This window comes from Pezoporus occidentalis, unplaced genomic scaffold, assembly GCF_034315485.1.
Source record: "Pezoporus occidentalis ecotype Australia unplaced genomic scaffold, CSIRO_AGI_Poc_V1 ctg21, whole genome shotgun sequence".
NCBI classification, from domain to species: domain Eukaryota; kingdom Metazoa; phylum Chordata; class Aves; order Psittaciformes; family Psittacidae; genus Pezoporus; species Pezoporus occidentalis.
The window spans coordinates 6,934,380-6,959,747 of NW_026913964.1; the positions used below are offsets into that span (position 1 = coordinate 6,934,380).

At 37.8% G+C, this 25,368-nt stretch overlaps 1 protein-coding gene across 2 annotated transcripts in view; it reads left to right on the plus strand.

Moving 5' to 3' along the window:
- DPH6 (diphthamine biosynthesis 6) overlaps positions 1 to 25,368 on the plus strand; it is a 213,238-nt gene that overhangs the window by 69,005 nt on the left and 118,865 nt on the right. Inside the window, exons 7-10 of one of the 2 annotated variants that reach the window (XM_062619375.1) lie at positions 9,734 to 9,828; positions 15,366 to 15,453; positions 23,732 to 23,885; positions 25,201 to 25,332. In XM_062619375.1, coding sequence (XP_062475359.1) covers positions 9,734 to 9,828; positions 15,366 to 15,453; positions 23,732 to 23,885; positions 25,201 to 25,332 — 469 coding nt within the window. Of the gene's footprint in view, positions 1 to 9,733; positions 9,829 to 15,365; positions 15,454 to 23,728; positions 23,886 to 25,200; positions 25,333 to 25,368 lie in introns of both variants that reach the window. The other variant, XM_062619374.1, reaches the window with a different exon arrangement.

Genomic DNA, 25,368 nt, shown 5'->3' on the forward strand with positions numbered 1-25,368 from the left:
GAACATGCTGGACTCACTGCACTCCATGATTGCTTCATAGACCTGCTCTGATACTGGCATTCTGTGTAGTGCAAAAGAGTAACATTACTATGGAGAAGCAGATTTACTGACATGTGAAGTCATGTTCTGTGTGTACTGTAGAAATGGCTACTGATTGTAAATTCGCACGAAGGTTGTTTGGAAGATCTTTGGAGTCATGAGTAAATAATGCGTAGTTTAAGAGTGCCATCAACATTTAAATGCTCTTCACCCAGTTTGTTGCTGCAGATCACTTAAGCAATGTTTCTGTTTGTCAGAGCCGTTCGTTTAGAGTCTTAATAAGTGTCAGAGAAGGATAAAACTTTGTAATCATGAAAAAATAAGCATTTTACTGTGGAACATATTTAACAGAAGCATCAGCTTTACTGTAATATCAGTTTTATACTGGTTAGTTACATTTGGATGAATTAATACTTATGTGTGACTAGTTAAATAAGCCAAAAGGAGGAAAGTACAGTTCCTGTATTTGCAGAAAGATTCTGTTACCAAAATTCAGGTTGCAGCTTCAGTGGCACTACAGATGGGTAGCTACTCACTTAAATCTGTAGTCTTGATTTTCTTTAAAACTGTAGCAGCAAGTGTTGCAGTTTAGTTATGTTAAGAGGCCATAATTAAAATAAGACTAAGGAGTTATATGTCTCCATTTGGTTTCACCATCATGCATTTAAAAAATAAAAAATAAAAAAAATTACCTGGTATTTTGGAGAAAATGTATTCTTCCTGGTATGTGACAGCTCAAGTGAAGTAATTCTTATTTACCTGGTTTCACTGAAATCATTATTGTCGTGGTTTAGTACTTCTTGAAGGCACATTTGCAGGTTTTATCTTGTATTGATACAACAATAAACTGAACAATGACTGCATAGCTTTAGAACTAGTGGGGCGATTTTACCCTGCTTGGAACTGGTTATCAGGCCACTGTAGGGGAGACTGACAACTGATTGTTTATGTAGCTGTTTCTTGTGCATAGGCATGCTTGTGAAAATCAAAGGCAGTACAAATAAATTGTTTTAGCTTGATACTTAGTTGACTTTAAAACCTAATAAAACCAAATCAATAACTATAAACAGAATAGAAATGCTTAGGTTTATGACATGAAAAATGCTCTTTTTGAAAACAGTGAAGTCTTTATCATCAGAAGTTCTGGTAGACACAATATACGAGCAAGGAATTAGTAGATTTCGGTAATGAAGAGAGGAAAGATTTAATATTCTGGCCATACCAAAGCAAACATCATAATAAATTAATTATTAACATTACACATCACCAAAACTACCAGAACTGTATATACTCTTATATCTTTGATTTGTGTTGTATTGTCTAACCAGTAATTTCAAATTTCACAACCAAATCCTCGGAATTTGCTGTTGGATATTTTTTTGCAAATTTATATTTTTTTCCCTGTTCTTGTGGGATTCTCTTTTGGGTTCTCTGTTGACATCTAATGGTACGTTACATAGTTGTTTATTCACCTGGTGCAGAGTTTTTCATTACATTGTGTTTGCTAGTGTGGTATGCAAGTTTATGAGAATCTTTGCAGTTCTGTTTAAAATAAGTTGTGTAGTGTTCTATGTATTCTTCAGTTTTGTTGAAAACCAGTTTATATCTTCATAAGCTCAGTGCCAAAAAAAATACCAATGTTGAGTAAAAGACAGTTTTGTACATTGAAAAACAACATGTATGAAATGTTGTAATTTGGGATTGGCAGGGAAATATCCTGCTCTACATTTTAGCATGTGTTTATAAAGTTCACTTGTCTGATACTACAAATCAGGAATTAGGACTTTATTTCCTACTTTTTATACTAAAAGCTTACATTAAGGAACAGGCTATAAAATAAAAAATAACTTCTATTATAATTTGTGTTCTGTACATACAAAAATAAGCATGAAGTAACCACTTTCTTTTCAGAAAAAAATTTCTTGTCAAGGCATTACAAGAGGCATGTCACTGTTAATTGGAAAAAAAAAAAACAAAGAAAAAGCAAAAAAAAACCCACAAAAAAAAAAAACAAAACAAAGAAACAAGCAAAAAAAAAAAACCCAACAAACCCAAACCAACCCATAAGTAAACACTGGTTTCACTCACTGAATTATTTAACTTTGGAAAAATATATTTTCAGACTTCAGATTTACTTCAGTTTGTGTACAATAAAAATGATAGTTATTAATCTAAAGGGGAGGTGGTTTTGCTGCTGTAGCAGCAAAAAATGATGGAGGAGTATTGAGTGGGAAAAGCTTTGATTTAGTTTTGCAATTTTTCAATGACTTTACATACAGAAGGTTGAACTTACGAGTACAATGATGATCTGCAACCCATACATTTTTCAGGAATTAATTTTACTGGCTGAGGGCATTGGCATTGTGGCAAGGAAGCTTCTTAAATTGCTGCTTTTTTCTAAATAATAGGTGTCTAATAAATTATTGATGAATGGTTGCTACATAATTTCTAAACTAAAATTGCTCTCATGTCCCACTGTTTCTTATATGCCTGGAGCCCTAGCTTTTTACATCAAAAACATTATTGGCAATTTACCAAATCTCAGGGGCTGCTCGTATTCTCCTGAGACTTTATTTATAAAATGGCAAATGCATACTGTGGTTATAAGGAAGAAGGTGTTTATTACGCGGGTGGTGAGGCACTGGATCAGGTTGTCCAAGGAAATGGTAAATGCTCCATCCCTGGCGGTGTTCAAGGCCAGGTTGGACAAAGCCTTGGGCAACATGGTCTATGGTGAGGCATTCCTGGCTATGGCAGGGGGGTTGGAACTAGATGATCTTAAGGTCCTTTCCAACCCTAACCACTGTATGATTTTATATTTGTCTGTACTTCTGTCTCCACTAATAGACAATAAGAAAACCTTTAGTCATTTGTATGCTTGCCTTTGAAGTTGATAAGTACTTCTTTATGTAAAGAATGTTCCTGTCTGTCTGGGAACAAAGGTCTTCACTTGCAGTAGGAAGCATTTGAATTCGTATCTTTTATCTTTGATTACTAAGCTTAAATGCCAAAGTCAGCTTTAATCCTTTTATTTCGTTCCTGTTGGAAGAAGCTGTTCTTCAGGTAATGTTTGGGTTGATCATCTCTGTGTACCTTGTGTCTCATTGTCTATTTAAGTTTAATTTTGTGTAGTCTAGAAGACTTATTTCTTTTGGGTTTTGAATTGGGCTTACGTTTTTAGTTGTTTAATTTGTGAATGTACTGTTTTCTGGCTCATCTGAACTAGAAGGCAGATTTGGCAAATGTAAAATTAAGATTAGGGTTTAAACTCTTGTATTGTTATAAATATAGCATCCAACTTGCAAAACAAACTAATTGTTTTTCAAGAAATGTTAATTTTCTAAGTGACTAAAAGGCTAAGTTTGATATCACTGATGAAATTTTAAAACATTGCTGACTTAAGTGAATGTTAAGAATCTTTCTCTGAGCTGCTGAATATCCTCTGTTCCTGTTGACATTAGTGCAAACTGAAAATCCGTTAGCACCTTGTATAATTGGTGTCAAGAATGATCTTGAAACCAGTTACATTGAAAATGAGGATTTCCCACAAGAAAGATAGGAAATAGTCACACATCTTTTGTGTATTCTATGTTAATTACCAATAATTATTCTAGGCACTGATGTTTACAAGCAGAGCTACCAGTTTTGAAAATTACTTGTAAACAGTCACTGCTTGTATTCACTGTGGAATAGTGAGATTACAATTATAAAGATTTTTTCTGATTTTTCTTTTTTTTTTAATAGTTTTATTTAGGGTGGGATTTTTTTGGTTTTTTTTTTGGGGGGGGTGTTTTGGGTTGTTTTTCAGCAGAAGCTACAAGAGGAAGAATAAAAAGTTTTGACTAACTGTTTTGTAGGTTGTCTATTCTTGTTGCATCAACATTAATTATTTTTGATATTTTTGTCCTATAAAACCTTTTTGCCACTGTTCAAGGAGTTCTCTTTTGTGTCAGGACTGTAATTTTTTAATAAGCATTTGATTAAAAGTAAACACTTCAAAGCTTTGAAAGTGATCTTTAACACAAACCACACATTCAGCTTCAACAATAAAAATATAGTATCATTTGATTATGTCAGATAGACTTGCTACACAAATCTGCTGGTAACCATATAAAAGACTGAATCTACAATGTATAAATATCCCAGTTGAATGATTGCCTAAAAATACACAAACAACAAATTTGGAATTATTTCCTAGCCCATAGGTGGACTTTTTCTAACCATCTCCTGTATGTTGTGGAGAAATGCATTGCTGCTTTGACTGAAAAGCACCACAAGTGGGCGTCTGTTCCTCTAAGAGAAAGCATATGGGGTTTAATAAATATACCCAGTAGTAAACATTGGTGTTTGAAATGGAGCTAAGGACTGCAGTTCAGCTTCTTGTGAACTACCTAAAGCAGAATGTTAGAATCATAGAATAGTTAGGGTTGGAAAGGACCTTAAGATCATCTAGTTCCAACCCCCCTGCCATGGGCAGGGGCAGCACACACTAAACCATGTAACTCAAGACTCCGTCCAACCTGGCCTTGAACACCGCCAGGGATGGAGCATTCACAACATCCTTGGGCAATCCATTCCAGTGCCTCACAACCCTTCCAGTAAAGAACTTCTTCCTTATATCCAATCTAAATTTCCCCTGTTAAATTTTAAAATGCTACCCCTTGTCCTATCACTGCAGTCCCTAATGAAGAGTCCCTCCTCAGCATCCTTATAGGCCACCTTCAGGTACTGGAAAGCTGCTATGAGGTCTCCACGCAGCCTTCTCTTCTCCAGGCTGAACAGCCCCAACTTTCTCAGCCTGTCTTCATATGGAAGGTGCTGCAGTTCCCTGATCATCCTCGTGGCCCTCCTCTGAACTTGTTCCAACAGTTCCATGTCCTTTTTATGTTGAAGACACCAGAACTACACACAATACTCCAAATGAGAGCAGAGTAGAGGAGCAGGATAACCTCCTTCGACCTGCTGGTCACACTCCTTTTGATACAGTTCAGGATACGATTGGCTTTCTGGGCTACGAGTGCATGCTGCCAGCTCATGTTCATTTTCCCATCGACCAACACCCTCAAGTCCTTCTCCACAGGGCTGCTCTGAATCTCTTCTCTGACCAGCCTGTAGCTGTGCCTGGGATTGCTCTGACCCAGGTGTAGGACCTTATACTTGGCATGGTTAAACTTCATGAGGTTGGCATCAGCCCACCTCACAAGCGTGTCGAGGTCCCTCTGGATGGCATTCCTTCCCTCCAGGGTATCAACCGAACCACACAGCTTGGTGTCATCGGCAAACTTGCTGAGGGCGCACTCAATCCCACTGTCCATGTCAGCGACAAAGATGTTGAACAAGACTGGTCGCAACACCGATCCCTGAGGGACACCACTCGTTACTGGTCTCCAGCTGGACATTGAGCCATTGACCAGAACTCTTTGTGTGCGGCTATCCAGGCAGTTTTCCATCCACCGAGTGGTCCACCTCTCAAATTGATGTCTCTCCAATTTAGAGACAAGGATGTCATCTGGGACAGTGTCGAACGCTTTGAACAAGTCCAGGTAGATCATGTCAACTGCTCTGCCCCTGTCCATCATTTCCATAGCCCCATCATAGAAGGCCACCAAATTGGTCAGGCAGGATTTCCCCTTAATTTCCCCCATGCTGAAATGAAGTACCTTGTTGTTTTTCATGTGCCTTAGCATGCCTTCCATGAGAACCTGCTCCAAGATTTTGCCAGGAACAGAGGTGAGACTGACTGATCTGTAATTCCCCAGGTCATCCATCTTCCCCTTCTTGAAAATGGGGTTATATTTCCTTATATTTCCCTTTTTCCAGTCTTTGGGAACTTCACCTGACTGCCATGATTTTTCAAATATGATAGACAGTGGCTTAGCAACTTCATTTGCCAGCTCCTTCAGGATCTGTGAATGGATTTCATCAGGTCCCATGGACTTGTGCACATTCAGGTTCTTAAGATGGTCTCAAACCAGATCCTCTCCTACTGTGGGCCCAAGGTCTTCATTCTCAAAGTCCCCGCATCTGCATTCCAAGACTTGGGTGGTATGGTCAGAGCCTTTGCCAGTGAAGACTGAGGCAAAGAAGTCATTCAGAACCTCAGCCTTCTCCAAATCCTGTGTAGCCAGTTCTCCTGAGAGCTTCTGGAGAGGGCCCATGTTGTCCCTAGTCTGTCTTTTATCTGCAATGTACCTATAGAATCCCTTCCTATTATCTTTCATATCCTGAGCCAAGTTTAATTCTATCTGGGCCTTAGCTTCTTGGACAGCATTCCCGTATTCTTCCCAGGCCGCCTGTCCTTGCTTCCACCTTTTATAAGACTCTTGTTTCCCTCGAAGTTTCCTCAGCAGCTCCTTATCCACCCAAGGAGGTCTCCTGGCCCTCCTGCTGTACTTCTAGTTGGGATGCAACACTCCTGAGCTTGTAGCAGGTGATCCTTGAATGTCAACCAAGAGTCTTGCCCCCCTGCCCTCTAGGGCCGTATCGCATGGAACCTTACTAAGCAGGTTCCTGAAGAGGCCAAAGTCTGCTCTCTTGAAGTCCAGGGCAGTGAGCTTGCTGCACGCTCTTCTCACTGTCCTGAGCATCTCGAATTCGACCATCTCATGATCTCTGCAACCAGGGCTGACCTGGAGCATCACATTTCCAACGAGCCCACCCTTGTTGATGAGCACAAGGTCAAGCACGGCACCTCTCCTTGTTGGCTCCTCTATTACTTGCAGAAGGAAGTTGTCTTCCACACAATTGAGGAACCTCCTGGATTTCTTGTGCTGGGCCGTACCATCCATCCAGCAGATATCAGGGTGGCTGAAGCCCCCATGAGAACAAGGGCCTGTGAGTGTGAGGCTTTTCCTGTCTGTCTATAGGGTGCTTCATCCACAGATTCCTCTTGATCGGGAGGTCTGTAACAGATCCCCACAGTAATGTCTCCCATCGCTGTTCTCCTTTTAACCCTGACCCACAAACTCTGTTAACTGCTCACCTGTCCCCAGACAGAGTTCCATACTCTCCAGCCTATCCCTAACATAAAGGGCAACTCCCCCTCCGGCCTGCCAGGCCTGTCTTTTCTGAAAAGCCTGTAACCTTCCATTCCAGCACTCCAGTCATAGGAGCCATCCCACCATGTTTCTGTGATGCCTGTTATATCATACCCCCGTAGATGTGCACACATCTCTAATTCCTCTTGTTTGTTCCCCATGCTATGGGTGTTTGTATAGAGGCATCTAAGCTGAGCTCCAACTGAAGCCGGCTCATTGGCTGGAGCAGCTGGGATATCTCTACATTGCTCCGAGCATTTATTATAGGTTCTGGCAACTGACTGGGTGTGTTGGGATGGAATGATGCCCCCCTCCCCCAACACATCTAGTTTAAAGCTTCCTTGACCAGTCTGGCAAGCCTCCTACCAAAACCACTCCAGGTAGCTACAGCAGCCCCCAGTAGACCTGGCCTACTAAACTGAGTCCCATGTTCTAGATACCCAAACCCCTGACTATGGCACCACCCTTCTAACCATTTATTAACCTGGGAAATCCAGCTAGCCTTTTAAGGTTCTCCTCTTTATCCTGGATAATTAAAGACTGTCTGAGCTCCAGAGCCCCTAACCACCTCTCCCAGGGTTCTGTAGTCCTTCTTTATGTTCGCCGGGCTACTGCCATCTATATCCCTAGCATCCACATGTATCACCAGAAGTGGGTAATAATCCGTGGGACTTACTAGAGCAGGCAGCCTCTCTGCCACATCCCTGATCTGTGCCCCTGGTAGGCGACACACCTCCCTTGACACTGGGTCAGGCTGACAGATAGGTTCCTCTGTCCCTTTCAGTGTAGAGTCCCCTACTACTACCACCCGCTGCTTTTTCCTAGCAGCACCAGTAGAGATCTTCTTTACCAGGGCATCAGCTGGCTGTTTCTGGTGCGAGCATGTTTCCTCATCAGCCCCCTGCAGGACAACAAAGCAGTTCTGCGTGGGGACATCAGATTATGGAGGAAGCCCCTTGCTTTTAATTGTCCTCTTCCTCCTTTTTTTGTGTGTTTTTTTTTTTTGTTTGTTTGTTGGGTTGTTTTTGTTGTTGTTTGTGGTTTTTGTTTTTTGGTTTTTTTTTTGTTATCAGTTCCCACCTTCCCAGGTTAACGGCCTCCTTCTTTCCTTCATGAGGTAGAGGGGAAGCTCGAGGCCCCTGCACAGTTTGGGCCAGGAGCAAGCATTCCTGCTTCCTCTCAGCTTCCCTGACACCTCGCAGCCTATTAACAGCATCCCGCAGCTCAGCCCCTGCTGCAGGAGCACCTCCACCAGGGAGCACCGAGTGCAGCCCTGCCCATTGTGCACCCTCCCCTCACCAGACCAGTGCAGGCACTATACGCTCAGAGCTCTGCACTGCAGCCTCCCCTCTCATCGGCTCTGTCTAGGTGCCTATACTGGCCACCGCTGGGGCAGCCAGAGGCAGCCCTGGTCATAAGGCGAGTGCTCGCCCACCAGAACTGCCTCGACCTACCCTGGTCACCCGCACTCCTGGTAGCCCATGCTCCCTGGGCAGGTTTTTAACCACTCACAGCTGGTGCCGCCCCTCCTGGCTCCGTCCCCTGTTAGTCCCTGCTTGCCAGCAGAGCTGCCGGCTCCTGGGCAGGTCCTGTCGGGGACCTGAGGCTCCCTCGGTGGCTGTTGCCACTATGAGTTGAGACTCCTGGACCCTGAGCTTCCTCCCCTTCTCAGGTGTTGAAGGCATCCTCTCTCAAGCTGCTCACCTCAGCAATGGGCTCACCTCAGTAATTGAAAAAACATGGACAGGACTTGGCTTGAAGAAGCTAGTTCTGGAACACTTCAGAAGGTGATATAATCCGCTGATCAGATGAATTTATGTTGCAGAAAAATGGAAGCTGTCCCCATGCTCAGGCATGGTATAGGTACTTGATTACTATCCACCAGTACAGTACAATAATACAGAATTACAGTGAACTATTTGGCAATTGTGCGCTCCTTAACTCCAGGAAAAGAACTTTAGTTCCTGCTCCACAGGTCATATCTCATCTATAAAGCAGGGCATAGTCACATCTCTCATTTTGAATATATTGGTTTATGTTGTTACATGTTTTAGTGGAATATCCAGAGCTTCAAAAATATTCATAAATGTGTGTGTTGACTTAGAAACTATATTCAGTACAATTTATAAAGGAAATGACGTTACTACCTCTCTAGGTTTTACTTTTGACTTAGAAAACTTTTGTTCTATTTTTTTACTTTTTCTTTTTTAAGAATGGATTTTTAACAAAATACAGAATGCAATTGTTGAACCTGTTGCCAAAAATTGTGTTCGTTGTATGCTACTATGTGAAGTGCTACTTCTTGTGAGGATTTACAGTATAAGTTTCTCACAGAAATGAACTATCTATGCTAAGGAAAGATAGGCAAATACAGGAATCTGAGCATCCTGTCATGGCCACTGAGGAGGAAGAACTAGGAATTCATTCATTTATCTGAATGTTACATTGGCAGTTCTACTTAAAATAGAACATTGGTAATTTTTAGACCATTGTCATACAAATATTAAGAAGCGATAACCCTCTGTATGATATTTGGGTTTTTTTCAGCCTTGTAATGGGTAGTCTTTTAGGAAGTGCACACTGAAATTTTCAACAAAATTTATTTAATGGACTGCTTTAATGTAATACTTCTGTGTTTAATTTTCCTTTTTTGTTAGCTTTCTGAGAAATACGGAGTCCATGTTTGTGGAGAAGGTGGAGAATACGAAACATTCACTCTGGACTGCCCTCTATTTAAGAAGAAAATAGTTGTGTAAGAAACAGTTTCTTCCAACTCCTCATATTAAAGCAATGGGAACATATTCACATTTAGCTTGAGGCAACTTTTGCTGGCAGAGGTAAAACATGTAATCCAACTTCACAGACACTCACTTTGTCTAACACTGGCAAAGTCCTCTGAAAACCTAAATCAATACCTGACAAGACGAGGTCTTCATAGGGGGCTATAAACTTTTTAGACATTTGCACTTTCGTTTACTTGCTGATTATGGCATGCAGTAAAACTGGTAGCTACACACTGACACTTTTATTCTTTCATGAAGTGCGAATTGCCTGTAATATTTATCTTTCATTACAGCTACATTTGATAAAATGCCACATCAGTAGCCTGTGGGTTCTATTAACTCTGTGTGTGTGTTTTAAGTTTAGCAGCTTAGAATGATAATGATAAACATTTTTCTGTGATTTTTAGAGAATATTTTAAACACAAACTTTGTGTGGATCCATCTCATTTACACTGAGTAGTTTATTCCTTTGACATAAATTGCCAAAAAATCTGTGGAGTGGGGTATGGGAAATATTTGTGTCTTGATGCAAACAGACTCTAGTTTGTTAAATAGCTATGCTTGTTTGCTTTGAGTGAGATGTTTTGACTGCTGTTCCTTTTCTTAGCCTAGTAAACAGACTAGTAATAATGAGTTGGTGATACTCAATTATTTTAGGGAAGGTCAAGATTATGGAGCATGTAGACATGATTAAGGCTTTCATGGTAAAGGTCTTTTGTTTAATTTTTCTGCAAGACTGCGATCTGCCCGTATGAGGAACAGAGAACTAAGAGCTGTTAGTTTCATTTCATTGCATGCATTCGGGAGAAGAAAAGCAATAGACAAACTGGTAAAAGTGATGGCAGCTACGCTGGCAGATGTCTGCTGAGCTAACAGTTGACTGGGAGGTATGTTCTTGGAGTAAACTAAAAAACTAGATAATTTGAGTCTAGAGATACCTCCTTGCAGGAAAGCTATGAAATTCTTCAGTAAAAAGAAACTTCAGAAAGTAGCAATAGAGAATCTTTAAACTCTAAGTTCATGGATGGGATTATGAATGTATGTGCCAGATGAGAATCTTGAAGATTCACTGAGGGGAGCCGGGTGCTAGGTAGAAGCCATATGTTTTGAACCAACCTGGTGAATAGTGGGAGTTGGAGAGTTAAGCAGGAAGTTAAACTTTTATGATGCTTGGGTACATCTTATCACAAGTAAACCAGGGGATGAAGGACAAAACTTCCTAATAAGCCCCCAGATATAATCAGTTCAGTCTCTTCTAGCAAAAAAAAAAAGAAAATATTGTGAAATCATTGCTAGAGCACAATTCAATCTTGCGTTTAAAGCCTGATATGATTTCTATTGAATCGACAAATTCTTATTGGTTCCAGTAGGTGTCAGAGGCAGAATTTTGTGAAGGTTTCTCATTAGAGTATACGCTACCCATTGCCAGCTGTGTGGCCTATTCAGCATTTATATTGCAGCACATGCAACAAAAAGTATGCTTCAGAAAGAGAGTTTTTAACTGACAGACTAAATATACTTGTATCAGTTTTTGCACTTGAATGTGTTTGGCTGATTATTTACATTCTTCCTATTTATTTTGGAACTGCTTATGTTACAGATTAAACCTGTGAGTTTATTGTAATTGGATGCATAATTTCCCTATACTCCTTTTCAAAGCTCTAGTAGCATAGATACATCTCATTAGAAATTCTTGGTTGGTGGAGTGTAGAAAGATCTTTTTTTGTTGTTGTTGGTTGTTTTTTTGTTGCATAGAATTTGAGGAACACTTTCAGAAAAAGTACCTTGTGCTCTTTATTTGGGATCAGCCAAATACAAGTTTAGGTAGGAATATTTTATAATATGTGCTAAATGTATTTCTGTCTATCAGTGGTTTAATAAGCAACCAGCCAGCTCAGAAAACCTAAAAAAGAGGTCGTCTGGCTGAGTTGTCTGTATTTCTACTGGTGACAATCCAAATAATAATGAAAGTTAAATTCACCAAAAGTACAGGAAAAGACAAATATTTGCACATAAATATGCACATCAGTGCATATTTAATAATAAATATATGACACAGCAGACTGTTAAACAGTTACTCAACTAGTTCTAAATATATATTTCAGTAATGGAAATTGAATAACTGCACTGGTATTGTATGTCTCTGGCTTGATTAGTCCTGCTTAGCTCTTAAAATATTAATGTCATAAAGACATATCTTTTGAGGAGCCATTCATGTGAAATCTATTAGTTTATGAATTTCTAAAGGAAAATATTTTGTATTTTTTTTCATATATTACAAGCTTTTATTTATTTTCTACTCTTCATTTTTGCTTCTCATATGCACAGAATCAAAACAGACATTTGTAATCATGTTAAATGTACTAGCATAGTTTCCAAATATTAGGTAGCCATAGTTCTGGTATACATCCTCATACAGTTTTTGAAGCTTAAATGGGTTTGTAAGAATTGCAATTCAGAGGTTGAAACCTGTCAGGATTTTCAAGGTCCTTAAATTCCTGAAGTCCTCCAAGAGGTCCTTCGTAGATAAAGTTTCCAGAGAAGAAATTGAAGATTACTTTTGCCACTGAAACAGGGGTGATGGATTAACCTTGGCTGGCAGCCAAGTGAGCACCAAGCTGCTATCACTAGAATGGTAGGGGGAGAAAATAAGGTGAAAAATCTTGTAGGTCAAGATAAGAACAGGGTGATGGCTTACTAACTACTGTCATAGGCAAACCTAACTCAACTTGGGAAAAATTATTGCCAATTGAAAAAAAAAGAGTTTGATAGTTAGAAACAAAGACAAAACTGAAACTACCTTCTCTCCCCACCTCATTCTTCACAGGCCTAACTTTACTCTTTGTTCCTGAATCTTTTAAATCCTCCCCACTGAGCAGGGGAGAGAATAGGGGTTGTGGTCTGTTCATAACACTGTGTCTCTGCTGCTTCCTTTTCTTTGTGCTTTTTCCCTGCTTCAGCCTGGGTCTGTTTCATGGGCTACAGTCCTTCATGAACTGCTACAGTGTGGGTCTTTCACATGGGGTACAGTTCTCCAGGAGCAAACTGCTCCAGCATGTGTTGCCTATGGAGCAGCCTGTTTGTTCCTGTCAGGTAACTTGCTCATGCATGGAATCCTCTCCAGTGGCTGCAGTTCCTGCCAGGAGCCTGCTCCAGCATGGGGAAACCTGCTAGTTCAGGAAAAGAAAAATGTAGCCGTGATGTGTTACTACAGAGAAGTGAGAGTCTTGTTAATGTAAGACTATATGATAAATTTTGCTTTAGAATATTAAATTGAATTCTTACCATCCTTCTTAATCTTCATTAAGAAATATGCCTCACAAAGGAAACCCATCAGATTAAGTGAAATATTTGAAAACAAACAAGATCTAGCAGTGAAAGCAAGATCTTAGAATTATTCAAGCAAGAGTGAGCTGGTTTTTATCTGATTTCCCAGGTAGAGTACTGTTATCCATTTGTCAGCTTTCTTATGCTTAGTATTTGAGAGATAACAAGAGGTACCAAATCCTTCTTACACTGATATTTAAAAATGCAATTGATTGACACCTGCTCAAATAAAAAATATGTATTTCTTACCTATGTGAGTGCCATCTAACATCTACTCATGATAAAGGCCCATTAGTATTTATGAAACACAGAATAGTTCACTTTTTATTTTCAGGTAAATTGGCATATTTCAAATATTTGGGAAGTATAATTTTTCATTCATATACCTTATTATTAGCTCTGTGTTCAGGTTTGTAATTCTGAGTTTAGAGTTAAAAGCAAATCTGTAAACATGAAAATAATCATGTACTGAGAGCACTGATTGTTACTCTCAGATTTCCTCTAGCTTAGAATCATAGAATAGTTAGGGTTGGAAAGGGCCTTAAGATCATCTAGTTATTTCTCTTGTGAAAATGTTAGTGTTGTAAAATTATTAGATATTTCGTAGATTTTCAAGCAGACTTCAGAGATATGATGATTATGACTCTAAATTTAGAATAATGATGTGTGTTTGGAGATGCTGACAGGAAATGTAGTACTTAGGAAAAAAATATTTTCTTTTTATATGTATTGTAATACTATTTTCAGTACCAAATGATCTACCTACTGTGACCCATCAGCTGAGAAATGTTGCCATATTAAACTAGATTATCTATGATAGTCCCATCAAACACATGCGTTAGCTGTATGTCATAGGAATGTACTCCATGCTGTTTGTTTGGGGTTTGTGTGACATTACTAGAAATCTGTCTTTATCATCTCATTGAATACTGTGAAGGTGACAAGGGAACTGTGTTTTCAAGAAAATTATCTGTGTATCCCTAGGCTTACCTATAACAGTTTGCAGATTTTATTGTACTGCATCTGAGTTTTTCTTATGTTTTGAGTTTCTCACTGTCTGATGTTTGTTTCCTAGAGCTACCTTTTCCCTAAGTAGTAAAACCATGCAGATGGATATAACAGATACTGCCTCTTGTGAATCAAAGTGTGACAGATTGTGTCTATAAAAATGAAAACTAAAATTAACTAACTTGAATCAGCACACAGGAAGTTTATTGTTGTTACCAATACATTTGGCATTAAAAAGTTGTGTCTAGTAGTCTTCAGTATCAGATGCAAGATGGTTGAGTCAGTTTCTCATCATGAAGTATTGTATGTTGTTAATACTTCACTAACTAATCCCTGGAGCATTAATCAAGAGAATGGACTTCTAAGAAAAAAAAATAAATCTCCTGTTGATGAAATTAAAAGATTGCTTTACAGATTAGTCTTTAGAATGTAAAATGTTATTTATGCTTTCATAGACTGCAGCTAACTCTGGCTCTCTGTACTTGTCTGGAAGTGGGATTAGCAAGGAGGATTTTAAACACGCTCAAGTGAGTTGCAGCTGGGGTGTTGAAAAACATGTATCATACTAACTGTTGTTCGGCCTTGTGTGTTGGACAAGTAAAACATCTGGTTTTAGGTAACACAGGCCTGTGAAAGACTTAGAGTCACCCAATTGAACATGCTTGAGATTCCTGCCCTGCTATGAGAAATATCAAAGCACAGTGGTAAATTACGCCTGCGCAAATCCCTGAACACAGGCGAAAACAGCAGGTTCAGTGATCCTCTAGCATGGATTGAGCTCTGCAGTGTGCTTGTGTCCGTGCTTGTGTGCCTCTGCCCAGGTGCTGCTTTGGGGATCCTCCAGAGTTGGTGAGGTAACAAAAATGAATTTACTCTTTCTATTTCATCTGTGGTTTTGTGGTTGTGCCTGCCTCCTGCCTGCTCTGGCTCACACGGGAGGTATAGTGTGTTCTTTTTGAAAATTGAAAATTAGGAAAGATAGTGTAGTCCAACAATACAATTTTATATAGAAAACTTCTTTTCTTCGTTTCATACAAAATCTGTTTCGTAATTAAGTAAGAAATTAATAGATTGACAGTGAGTTACATTGGAATCTGTGTTACACATCGAGTAAGTATTGTCTATATGAATTTATGTACTAATATTTGATGCTAAGAATTTTGTATTCCAGAGATTCAGCTGAGGTGGTTGTGCATTCGGCTGATGCATTTGCACCTGTGGCCTACCTTCATTTTTTAAAATTACACCTGGAGAATAAGGCAAGTAGATTGCAAATGTCATCTTCCTTTAAAGCTGTATGCATGCTTTCTACTTTTATGTTGCTTTGTCACAGTTTGGAGTGAACCTACGTGTTCTTATGTGGGTGTACTTTCAAATAGCAATGTACATATTTAGTTGAATTTCAGAACTTAGCATAAGGAAAAACACATATACTTCCTTGTGCTAAATGAATGAATGGGCTACTATATGTGTAGTATTTTTGATCTTGAAACCTCAAGGTGCTCAGCCAAGGTTACATGCTCAAGCACATGTGTAACCTGTGTAATACAGTTAGGCACACTGTGAAACACAGCTGTATTAGAAAACTGTATGAACAGTGTTGATTTGCTGAGAGGTGGCATCTTTTTTGCTGTTTCTTATGTACAGTGAATGATGTAAAATATTACTGACCCACAAGTGCTCAAGTTTTAAATGTACTGGGTTTTATCTTTTCCATATGAGAGATGCATCTAATGAAAGTACTTCAAATCATGCAGAGAAGATTATCCTTGTCAAAGATCTTAAAGGAATTGTTATTTGTTCACTGGAATTCATTCTCTTAGCTTATGATTCCATAGAAACAGCAGAACAGGGATAGGATACCTAGTGGTTTAAGTATTGCAGACCTGTATGTGAGCTAAGAAGCTCAAAACAGAAGCTATTTTTCTATTTGTATCACTTTTTTTTTTTTCTTTTCACTATTTTCTGGGTGCAATGATTTATTTCTTTTTTCCTCCTGAACATCTCTTGATTTTTCTGCTACTGTTGCAGTCATGTGTTTATAGGTCTCCCTCCTTCTTTCTAGATTGAAGATTGCTGAACCTCTTCTAGGTGCACGGATTGTTATAGAATGTTATTATATTGGTAGTTTACATTTCACGTCTCTTGAGCGACTACATTGCCTGAATGGCTTTCAATAGATCATGCCTTTCCCCCCCCCTTTATTTTTATTCTTATTGTTCCAAACAGATAAAATATCTGTACACTTTTCTTCTATGACGGCCTCATTCTTGCCTTAGAAAGTAAAGTGTATTTCATCCTGTCAATTTCTAGCTTGGGATTTCTTTCAAAAATAAAACATTAAATATTTGTGTGAGAGACTGTGAAAAGGATATCAATTAACTATGTGAAGCAAAACCAAATAGGCTGAATAAAGGAAGATTTTGGAGCAGGGCATGGTAGGGAAGAGTGATAATATATTAATATTTCTTTGGGAGCACTGACTTTATTGCTCATAGCGAACTTGATGCTGAGATGCACTGTACATCACTACAATGTGACAGACTAGGGAAAATGAAAAATAAAAGCTTTACATAAATCAGGAAAAAAATCATATTAAAATGCATAAAATTTTATATAAGAATCAGGATTTTACTTTTATCTGTTCAAAAGCTCTTTTCCCTTTCTTATGTAGATGTTTTAGATTTGGTTAAAGCCTCACAGTTTCCAGCGGCGTTGCAGTAAATCATATTTCAAATTCATTGTAGACAAAGCTGTCACACTCAGGGGTAAGTTTTACAGTGCCTTGTCCTGGGTTTTGGTGTATAAACTAACGTATAATTAAAAGGAAAATAGTCTGTCTTCTGCAGTGGTTGTCTTACAAGAAAAAGTATTGGAATCTTTTGGCTGTAGATTATCTTATGGCACATTAAAATAAGATGGGTTTTCAGGAAGTAATGAATATGAAAAATCAGTCATTCTTTCAGAGCAAAACTTCTTACTAAGTTAGCATGGTTTACCTGCATAACAATAAAGAGATGCCTTCAGGATTGAGATGCCTGTGGTACTGTACTTTTTCTCATTATTTGGTGCTTACAAGCCCTACAGTGCTTAAAAGCCAGTCCTACAATAACTAATTACTTCAGGGAAACACTGCTTTAGAAGAACTAACTTTAGTTTCAGGCTTTCAAGGGATTATTGAAAATTGGGCAAAAAGTACTCCGTTATGAACAATGTACAAAACCAGCCAATTGTGTGAGCACTTTGAAACCATTAATAGACTGCCCAGTGATGTGTAATTCTAGTAAGTATTATGACATCACTTTTGTTATCATTTCAACTGATATATATACATATTTTTATTGTGTATTCATTCTTTGTTATGTGCCACATGTGTTAATTTTATGGTTTTGAATTTACTGTTCTAATCATTATGCAATTATAGCTACTGTACCTTAGTCTCTGCTTGTTTTCCTCCTCTATAATGCATTTTCTTCAGCTAAACCTCTTCATGTTTAACTACAAAGCCTGCATAGAAATTTGTTTTAAATTATTTTTGGCAGCAAAATGAGTCCTTGTGCCTGGGGGAAAATAACATCTCGCTGAGTGTTCTGGTTTAATACATTACTGTGCAACTTCAAGATGTATTTTTGCATAATAATTGAAGCTTTTTTTTCTTTAACACACCCTCTTTCTTTTCATTACCAGTGATACAGAAAAGGCTAAAGAGATAAATATACTATTGTGTTATTAAAATGTTATTAAAAGTTCCGTAAACACAGCTAAGGATAACTTTTTTGTAGGTATTTTACAAAAAAAAAAAATAATGCTAATAAAGCACCTGCTCAAAATTCAGGAATGCCTCATTTACTTCATGTTAAAAAAACAAGGTCACCAATCTAATATATATAATATGATACCTAGCTTCATCAATATTTTACTTTGATAGTAAGACTGCCACTTTGTACATTTAAACTGTAGGATGTTTTTTCTTGAGGATGAAGAAATTTCTGAAGCATGCTCCAGAATCTTTAAATCAAGTATCACCTTTTTTATTTAATACAAAATTAATTTTGAATATTTTGAATTAGAAGAAAATACAACTGTGAAACAATTTTTTATTTTTTTTTTAATTCTGACAGCACAACAACCTTGCAAAATATTTTGATTTTCCCCAATATTATGCTGTTCTGTTACTCTTGTGTTGGTGTTTGAATCATCAGAAGCAGAAATTTGAGCCATTGGAACCTCTGCTGATGTACTGAGAGTTAGTGATAGTCCAGAATTGGAGGGAATTGAGTAGGGAATTCTACTACACTTGGTAGAAGAAAGGAGCCCATTTGCCCTTAAAAGATGGGAATCATGCCTGCTGCTGCTCTTTCTTGTAGCATACTATTGCATTATATTTACCTATCATATGTTGATATTGTAAAGCTTATTTGTCTTCCTGTTTGTAAAAGATCTTAACCTATGTGGGTGGAACACATTTCAGAAGTGCAGCAGTTACACCGCTGTTAAACATCAGCAAATCTATTTCACAGGTCAGTTTGGAGATGATTTTAAAAACACTTGTAAAAGTTAGAAAAGGTCTTTTGGAGATACGTACATGCCTTGTATATTAAAGAAGAAAAATTCTGCTGGCTAGACTTGATTTAATTTTGTAGCCTGTTTCTGTCCAGTTCCTTCTGGCCTGAATTATTTTAATTAATATCCTTTTAGGACTTTAGCTGTAGAATTAATCACTGTAAGTAATGTCAGGGGGAACAGGCAGGATTTTCAAGTTGCAAAATATGTTTTGTGGGTGCCATTTTTTGAATACTTTGTCATCATTGATACTTCTCCTAGGTAACCTTTGGTTTCTCTTCTACATCATAAGAATATAGATAAACCTTGTAGGTATGTTTTCAAAATTTTGTAACAAGTACTGCATTTTTTTTATAAACTGATTCATTTCAGACACTAAGATAGTAAATAAAAGATTTTCTTTCCTATTCCATTTGACTGCAGATTCAGTCCAGTTCTCTGAGAAAAGAGAAGTTTTTTGAAAGTCACTTAGAGTAAAGGACTGACTTTCCTATGAGTCTGTATGTTGTACTTCAAATACTGCAAGGACATGTATGCAATCTCTCTCATTGTATTTGTTTCAAGTAGTTCCGTTATAAAGGTACACCACAAAGAATAAAGGGATTATCATAGTCTCTCCTTATGTCTTCTGAGCTCTCTGCCCCACTGTATTCTCATTGCTGCTCAGTGGTAGAACTATCAGTTTTAGAATTGTGTTATGATAGGTTTTTATAGCAGTTTCTCTAGTGGAGAATATAAGCTCTTTAGGAAGGCAGTCTGTTGTTTTCATAAAAGACCACTGCATGGAATTTTAGCTATATCAGTCAAAGTCCTAGCTCCAAGGCTTTTTCAACAGGAGATTTTGGATCTTGGAGCGCTCGTGCATTTGCTTAGCTTTGTTCTGAACGCACTTACATCAATGACATGAGTTATGTGAATAATAGTTAAGCATATGCATGCATGCAGGCACTGATCCAAAATTAGGTTGGTATCACAATGTACAGTGGGTGTGGGAGAAACAGTGGAGCAAATGGGAAAATATATTGCTTCTGTGAAGTAACATGAAAATGTTAGGTGATAAAATAGGTTCTGTAGGATTTAATTAAAATGTCATTGTAGCAAGCTTGGTTTTTGTTTTTTTTTTGTTTGTTTTTAAAGTGATGAGAATATTATAAAGGGAAAATTTGTTTGTGGCAGTCTGTAACTTTAAGTTTTAAGTTCTTAGATTACTTTCGCTGTCGACAGGAATGGAAGACTAACATTTGTATGAGATTTGAATATAACTACTAAACAGAGTCTGGCAACTCTTCTTAGGCTGGCATTGAGCCTGTTGTTCTTCTAGTGCCAGATTCCACACCTAATACTTCTGCTGTAGCCTGCACCTGTGCTGCTGTGGAAAGTGATTGATTGCCTGTGTTTATGGAGCATTGTGGGAATCAACCTTGAATGAATCGTTGTGATGTATCATAGGCATCCATATCAACAGTAGTCTATAATTACTTTTATGGTCTTTAGTATATGTAAGGTGCATTGTAGGATTTCTAGTATTTCTTAGATTTTGCAACTGACCAGCTTCTTTATCTATGTGTGGAAACACAGATGTTTAATTTTATTTACGTCTGTGAAGCAATATTAATATAAGCTTAACAATTTATAAAATATTGACTTGTTTAGGAAAAAGGAATGTGAGTGTCTATGACAGGAAAATTTCACACAGCATCAATTTTGCATATTTGTAGTATTAACAAATTGCAAAGCTACAGGGAGTTCTGTAGGTTACACCAAACCAGTTGTGATGCAGTCTGAGAGTCTCACCATATCCTGGTGAATTTTTTTATGAAGCACATTTTGCAGAAAACACTTTTAGAAAAATAGTTGAAAGAACAGATGACATAAAAATGGAGTAGGTGCTCTTTTCATGTTCACTTGCAGAGTGTGTAAATTCTGTCCTCCAGGTTACAGAATGGAGAGAAGTTACAGATCTGTAATACTACCTACAGAAGATACCTGTAGCTCCAGAGCTCTTGAAAGGTAATTCTGTAAAGCTTAAACGAGAAACAGTCATACTGGCAAGCTGGAACTGTGCCATTTCCATTTAACCTTTTTTGCTTAGGATGTTATATCATATTGAAGTTAAAATCCAGGTGATGTGAAAACAAAACCCAATGCAGCATGTGATAGTATCATTCACAGCACCATGTTAGTGCATCCTTACTCAGGGCATAGGACCAAAAGGTACAAACTCTGTGTTACATTAGTACTTGGAGAATGCCTGTGCTACCATGCAAACTGATTGTTTTGTGATAGACATTACAGATTACCAAGTGGAAGCAACTAGTTCAATAAAACAATAATTGTCAAGAAGGAAAAGGTAGCACTTCATGCTTCTATTTAGTCTTTTTATTTCTCTAAAGTGAGATCTCATGGATAAAAAAATAAAATAGAACCTTCATTTTCTTTTTCTTTTTTTTTTTTTTTTCCATTTCTTAGTTCTTGTAGTATAATCCATCTTAAGATCTATTTCAATTAGGTTTGTGTTCCTTCTCCTTTATTTTCTGAGTCATACCTTAAGGGTTAGGGGCTATCAGGCAGCCCTCAGGGTAACAGCAAAATCTATCAACCCGACAGTGGTAGTCGAAGGTGTAATTCAATGAATGGAAAGTGGTATAGATGGTGTTGGATGCTTGTATATTGTAATGTTGAAATGCATGTCATGTTTGTGCTAAACTGCAGTTTTTATCTTTGCACTATTATGTTACATTTAGTTGACTTCTTTTAACCTCTCATGTACAATTGATTCACATGAAGTAGGTTATTACTTTGACTTTCATGCCTTTCTTGGAGGAATGAATAAACGGAGGTCCAATCAAAGAATATTAGCCCCTGTTAGAACATAGCTTTAGTGTTTACAGTACTTATAAAACTCCCCTTGAGCCCTTTTAGAGGCAGCGGAGCCGAGTTTCCTCTCATAGGTAATGACCTTTTCATAATTTAGCCTTCCTGGAGAATTTCAAAATACACTGCTTTAACTTAACTGGATCCTTTTTCTCTCCGGTGAAGCCAAATATCGATGTAAATGCTGAATTCTCCTTGCAGAATTCTCATGTGTACTGTGGTTTTCTGCCTTTTTTTTTCCTTCTTTTTTTTTTTTTTGCTTAATATCAAGAGAAAACTTTTTCATAGGCATTTCATGTGGAAATTCTATAGCTAGTACACTAATTTGTAAGTTAAAAGAATACTAAGCAGTCTCTAATACATATGTAAGAATTGCCAAAGTCTGCGTATTTTGTCAACTTTTTATCTTGCTTTATTTGGCTTTATAATTATTTTTTGTGAATTTAGCTGACAGTAAAATGCAGATTTTAGACACTATATGAAATTTGAGACTTTTTAAGCAGAAGAATCTGGAGTTGTTGCATGCAGTGATGTTCGGTTAATGTTCATGGATAAATTCTGTGATAATTCATGTTGATTTTAGATTAAGACAAGTAGTATTAGACAAGCTGGTGATCCCAGAGTCAACATGCACTGCAGATTAGGCTGTCTGGCAAAATCAGGTGGAAGACAGTAGGGGTTCTTATTGCTCTAAAATATAAAAGATAGGCATGTATGCTGTAACTATGTGACTTGCTGAAAACATAATCCACGTGGAATTTTAGAATACTGGTCAGTACACACTCTACCTGTGTATTTTGCTTTAAAAAATGCGCTGGGTAGTTTTCGTAGGCCTAAGGAAGCATCTGGGAAGAAGAGAAGATACAGTGAATTATTTTCCTTCCTTTTTAAAAAATTACTTTGTATAAATCTTGGGAAATGCTCTTTTCTGTATCTCAAAACTCTTCAGCATCCCAGACCATGCTGAGTTTGATGAAAGGGATACAAGGGATAGTGTTTGTGAGATGAACAGAAAGACTGCATTCATTGTGTTCCACAAAGTTTTAAAACTTTGTTAGTCTTTTGCACTGTTTCAAGTGTTTAGTGACAGTGTTAGTTATCAAATTTTGCACTGTTGTTTTTTTTTTTCACTTAATTTAGGAATCATAGTTGTCCTGTATGTAATTGTGGAATAGGATTTCTTACTCATAGTATTCTATCTCTTATCCTGAGTCTCATGGGTTTTCATATTTGTTTTCCTTATTTACTACGCCATATGCATTTTTAGAATCATAGAATCATAGAATACTTAGGGTTGGAAAGGAGCTTAAGATCATCAAGTTCCACCCCCTGCCATGGGCAGGGACACTTCACACTAAACCATGTCACCCAAGGCTCTCTCCAACCTGATCTTGAACACTGCCAGGGATGGACCATTCACAACCTCCCTGGGCAACCCATTCCAGTGCCTCACCATCCTTACAGCAAAGAACTTCTTCCTTATATCCAATCTGAACTTCCCCTGTTTAAGTTTTAATCTGTTACCCCTTGCCCTATCACTGTTGTCCCTAATGAAGAGTCCCTCCCCAGCATCCTTATAGGCCCCCTTCAGATACTGGAAGGCTGCTATGAGGTCTCCACACAGCCTTCTCCATGCTGAACAGCTCCAACTTCCTCAGTCTGTCTTCATACGGGAGGTGCTCCAGTCCCCTGATCATCCTTGTGGCCCTCCTCTGGATTTGTTCCAACAGTTCCATGTCCTTTTTATGTTGAGGATACCAGAACTGCGCACAGTACTCCAATTGAGGTCTCAGGAGAGCAGATTAGAGGGGCAGGATAACCTCCTTCAACGTGCATTTTTATGGCATACAATACATCAACAGCATCACGTTGTATTCCACAAGTATCTGCTATCTAAATAGTGGTAAACCCCAATGATGCTGTTCTGTGAATTGTTCTAAGCTGATAATATACCTAATATTCTAAGCTCTAATGTACCCATTGAGGTATGGTATTTTCTACAGCTGGAACCAAAAAATTGAATGAATGGTAAAATGTGCTGTTTTCATACTACTTGGTATGCTATTTACTTGTTTATTTTATAATGTTTGTCTCAAGCAGGAGGAATCTTCAGGTACGTTTATGGTCAACAGCTGTTCTTGTGAGGTAACCTGCAATGGTGATGATGATATTTTCCCCTCATCAGAAGAGGATGAACCACAGAAAAACATTCCAGTCATCTGGAAGTCTTTGAATCATAGTTCTTTGGATTTCAGTGAGTTTTGCACAGCTTTCATTAATATTCAAATAATATTGAATATTTCATGCCGCGGTGGGTACACTTTAAGAACAGTCCTGAAAGGAGTGTTCCATCCTTTAATAACCAGTCTGAAAAAAAGAGATCCTACTACAGTGTGGTTTTCTGATAGGAATCAATAGATCTGTAGTAATGTTGCATTTTGAATTACGTTACAGAAGGACCATATCCCAATTAGTTATTTCTTTCTTTCAGAAAACATGCATTAATGTGTTCTGTTTATTTGAATGAAATTTATAATTATTATATAATCAGTAATTTGAATAGAGGGATTAAATTTTATTTAAACACTCTAATCGCACCTGTACCCATGCTCTTTTAAAATTGAAGATAGGAAAGCAAACTATAAAATTAAGTACAAAACACAACTGTTCAACTGGATTATAGTGTATATAGTCTGTCCGCACGCAAGCAACCTCAGCGCGACATGCATGATTGAGTTTAGTGGCCTAGCAAATTACTGTCTGTTAGGTGAGCTGCAGTAACTAATTATATGCCTGATATTACTACTTGTCCTGGATGCCTCAAACATGAGGTGATTAATGCAAGATAAACCCAAGCTTACAGATTGATACCTTTTTGAGGTACCACAGCATCACTGTTAACTTACACCCAAAGATTAGTAAACTTTTCCTTAAAAAAGTTTTCACGCTATAAAAGCACTTGATATTGAATGGCATTTAGGCTGTTGAATATGGATAAGTGACTGGTGGAATGTTAAAAACATGTCTAAACATGTTATGCATTTGCTAAGATGATCAGAACCAGGTTAAACACCTAAATTCCATTTAAATTTGGCATTTCAGTTTGAAAATCTGTTCCTGTGTCATTTAGATTCTTCCAAAAATTTTAGCTTTTCAGTGTCATGCCTTCTGCCAAGTCTGTATCAAAACAGGCAGGGAGATTGTAAAAGGTCGGCAAAAATTGTAAGGGAGTAGGTACTGAAATTCTCAGCTAAATATTACATGCAGGCATATATTCTGAAGGCAGTGTTGTAGGAAGGTTTGTCAAGTAGCATTTTGAAGCTTTGTTACCAGTATACTTGCTTTTAAGTTTTTGGTTTATATCTGTTTGTCTGTAATAATTATATTTTTCAAGATCTTTTTACAGTTTTTGATTGGTTTTGTGGTTTGTTTGGTTTGTTTGGGTTTTTTCTTGTTTTGTTCTGTTTTTGTTTTTTTCCTGTAAAAGTTCTTGTTACTTAATTTAAAATATATTCTAGGTTAATCTGAAATCTTTCATTATTATAATCAGTGTTCTTCATTTTCCATAGCTAAGACTTTTGGAAGTTCAGGAAAATCTCTGAGTGGTTACCAGTGGTTTTCAGGTATCACTGCGCACTTCCTTCCATCAAAAGGGAGAAATGCTCAAGAGGCAGCAAGGGAAGCATTTTCTTCTCTTCGAGGTGCTTTATTCAGCTAATGCGTTATCTGCTGTTAAC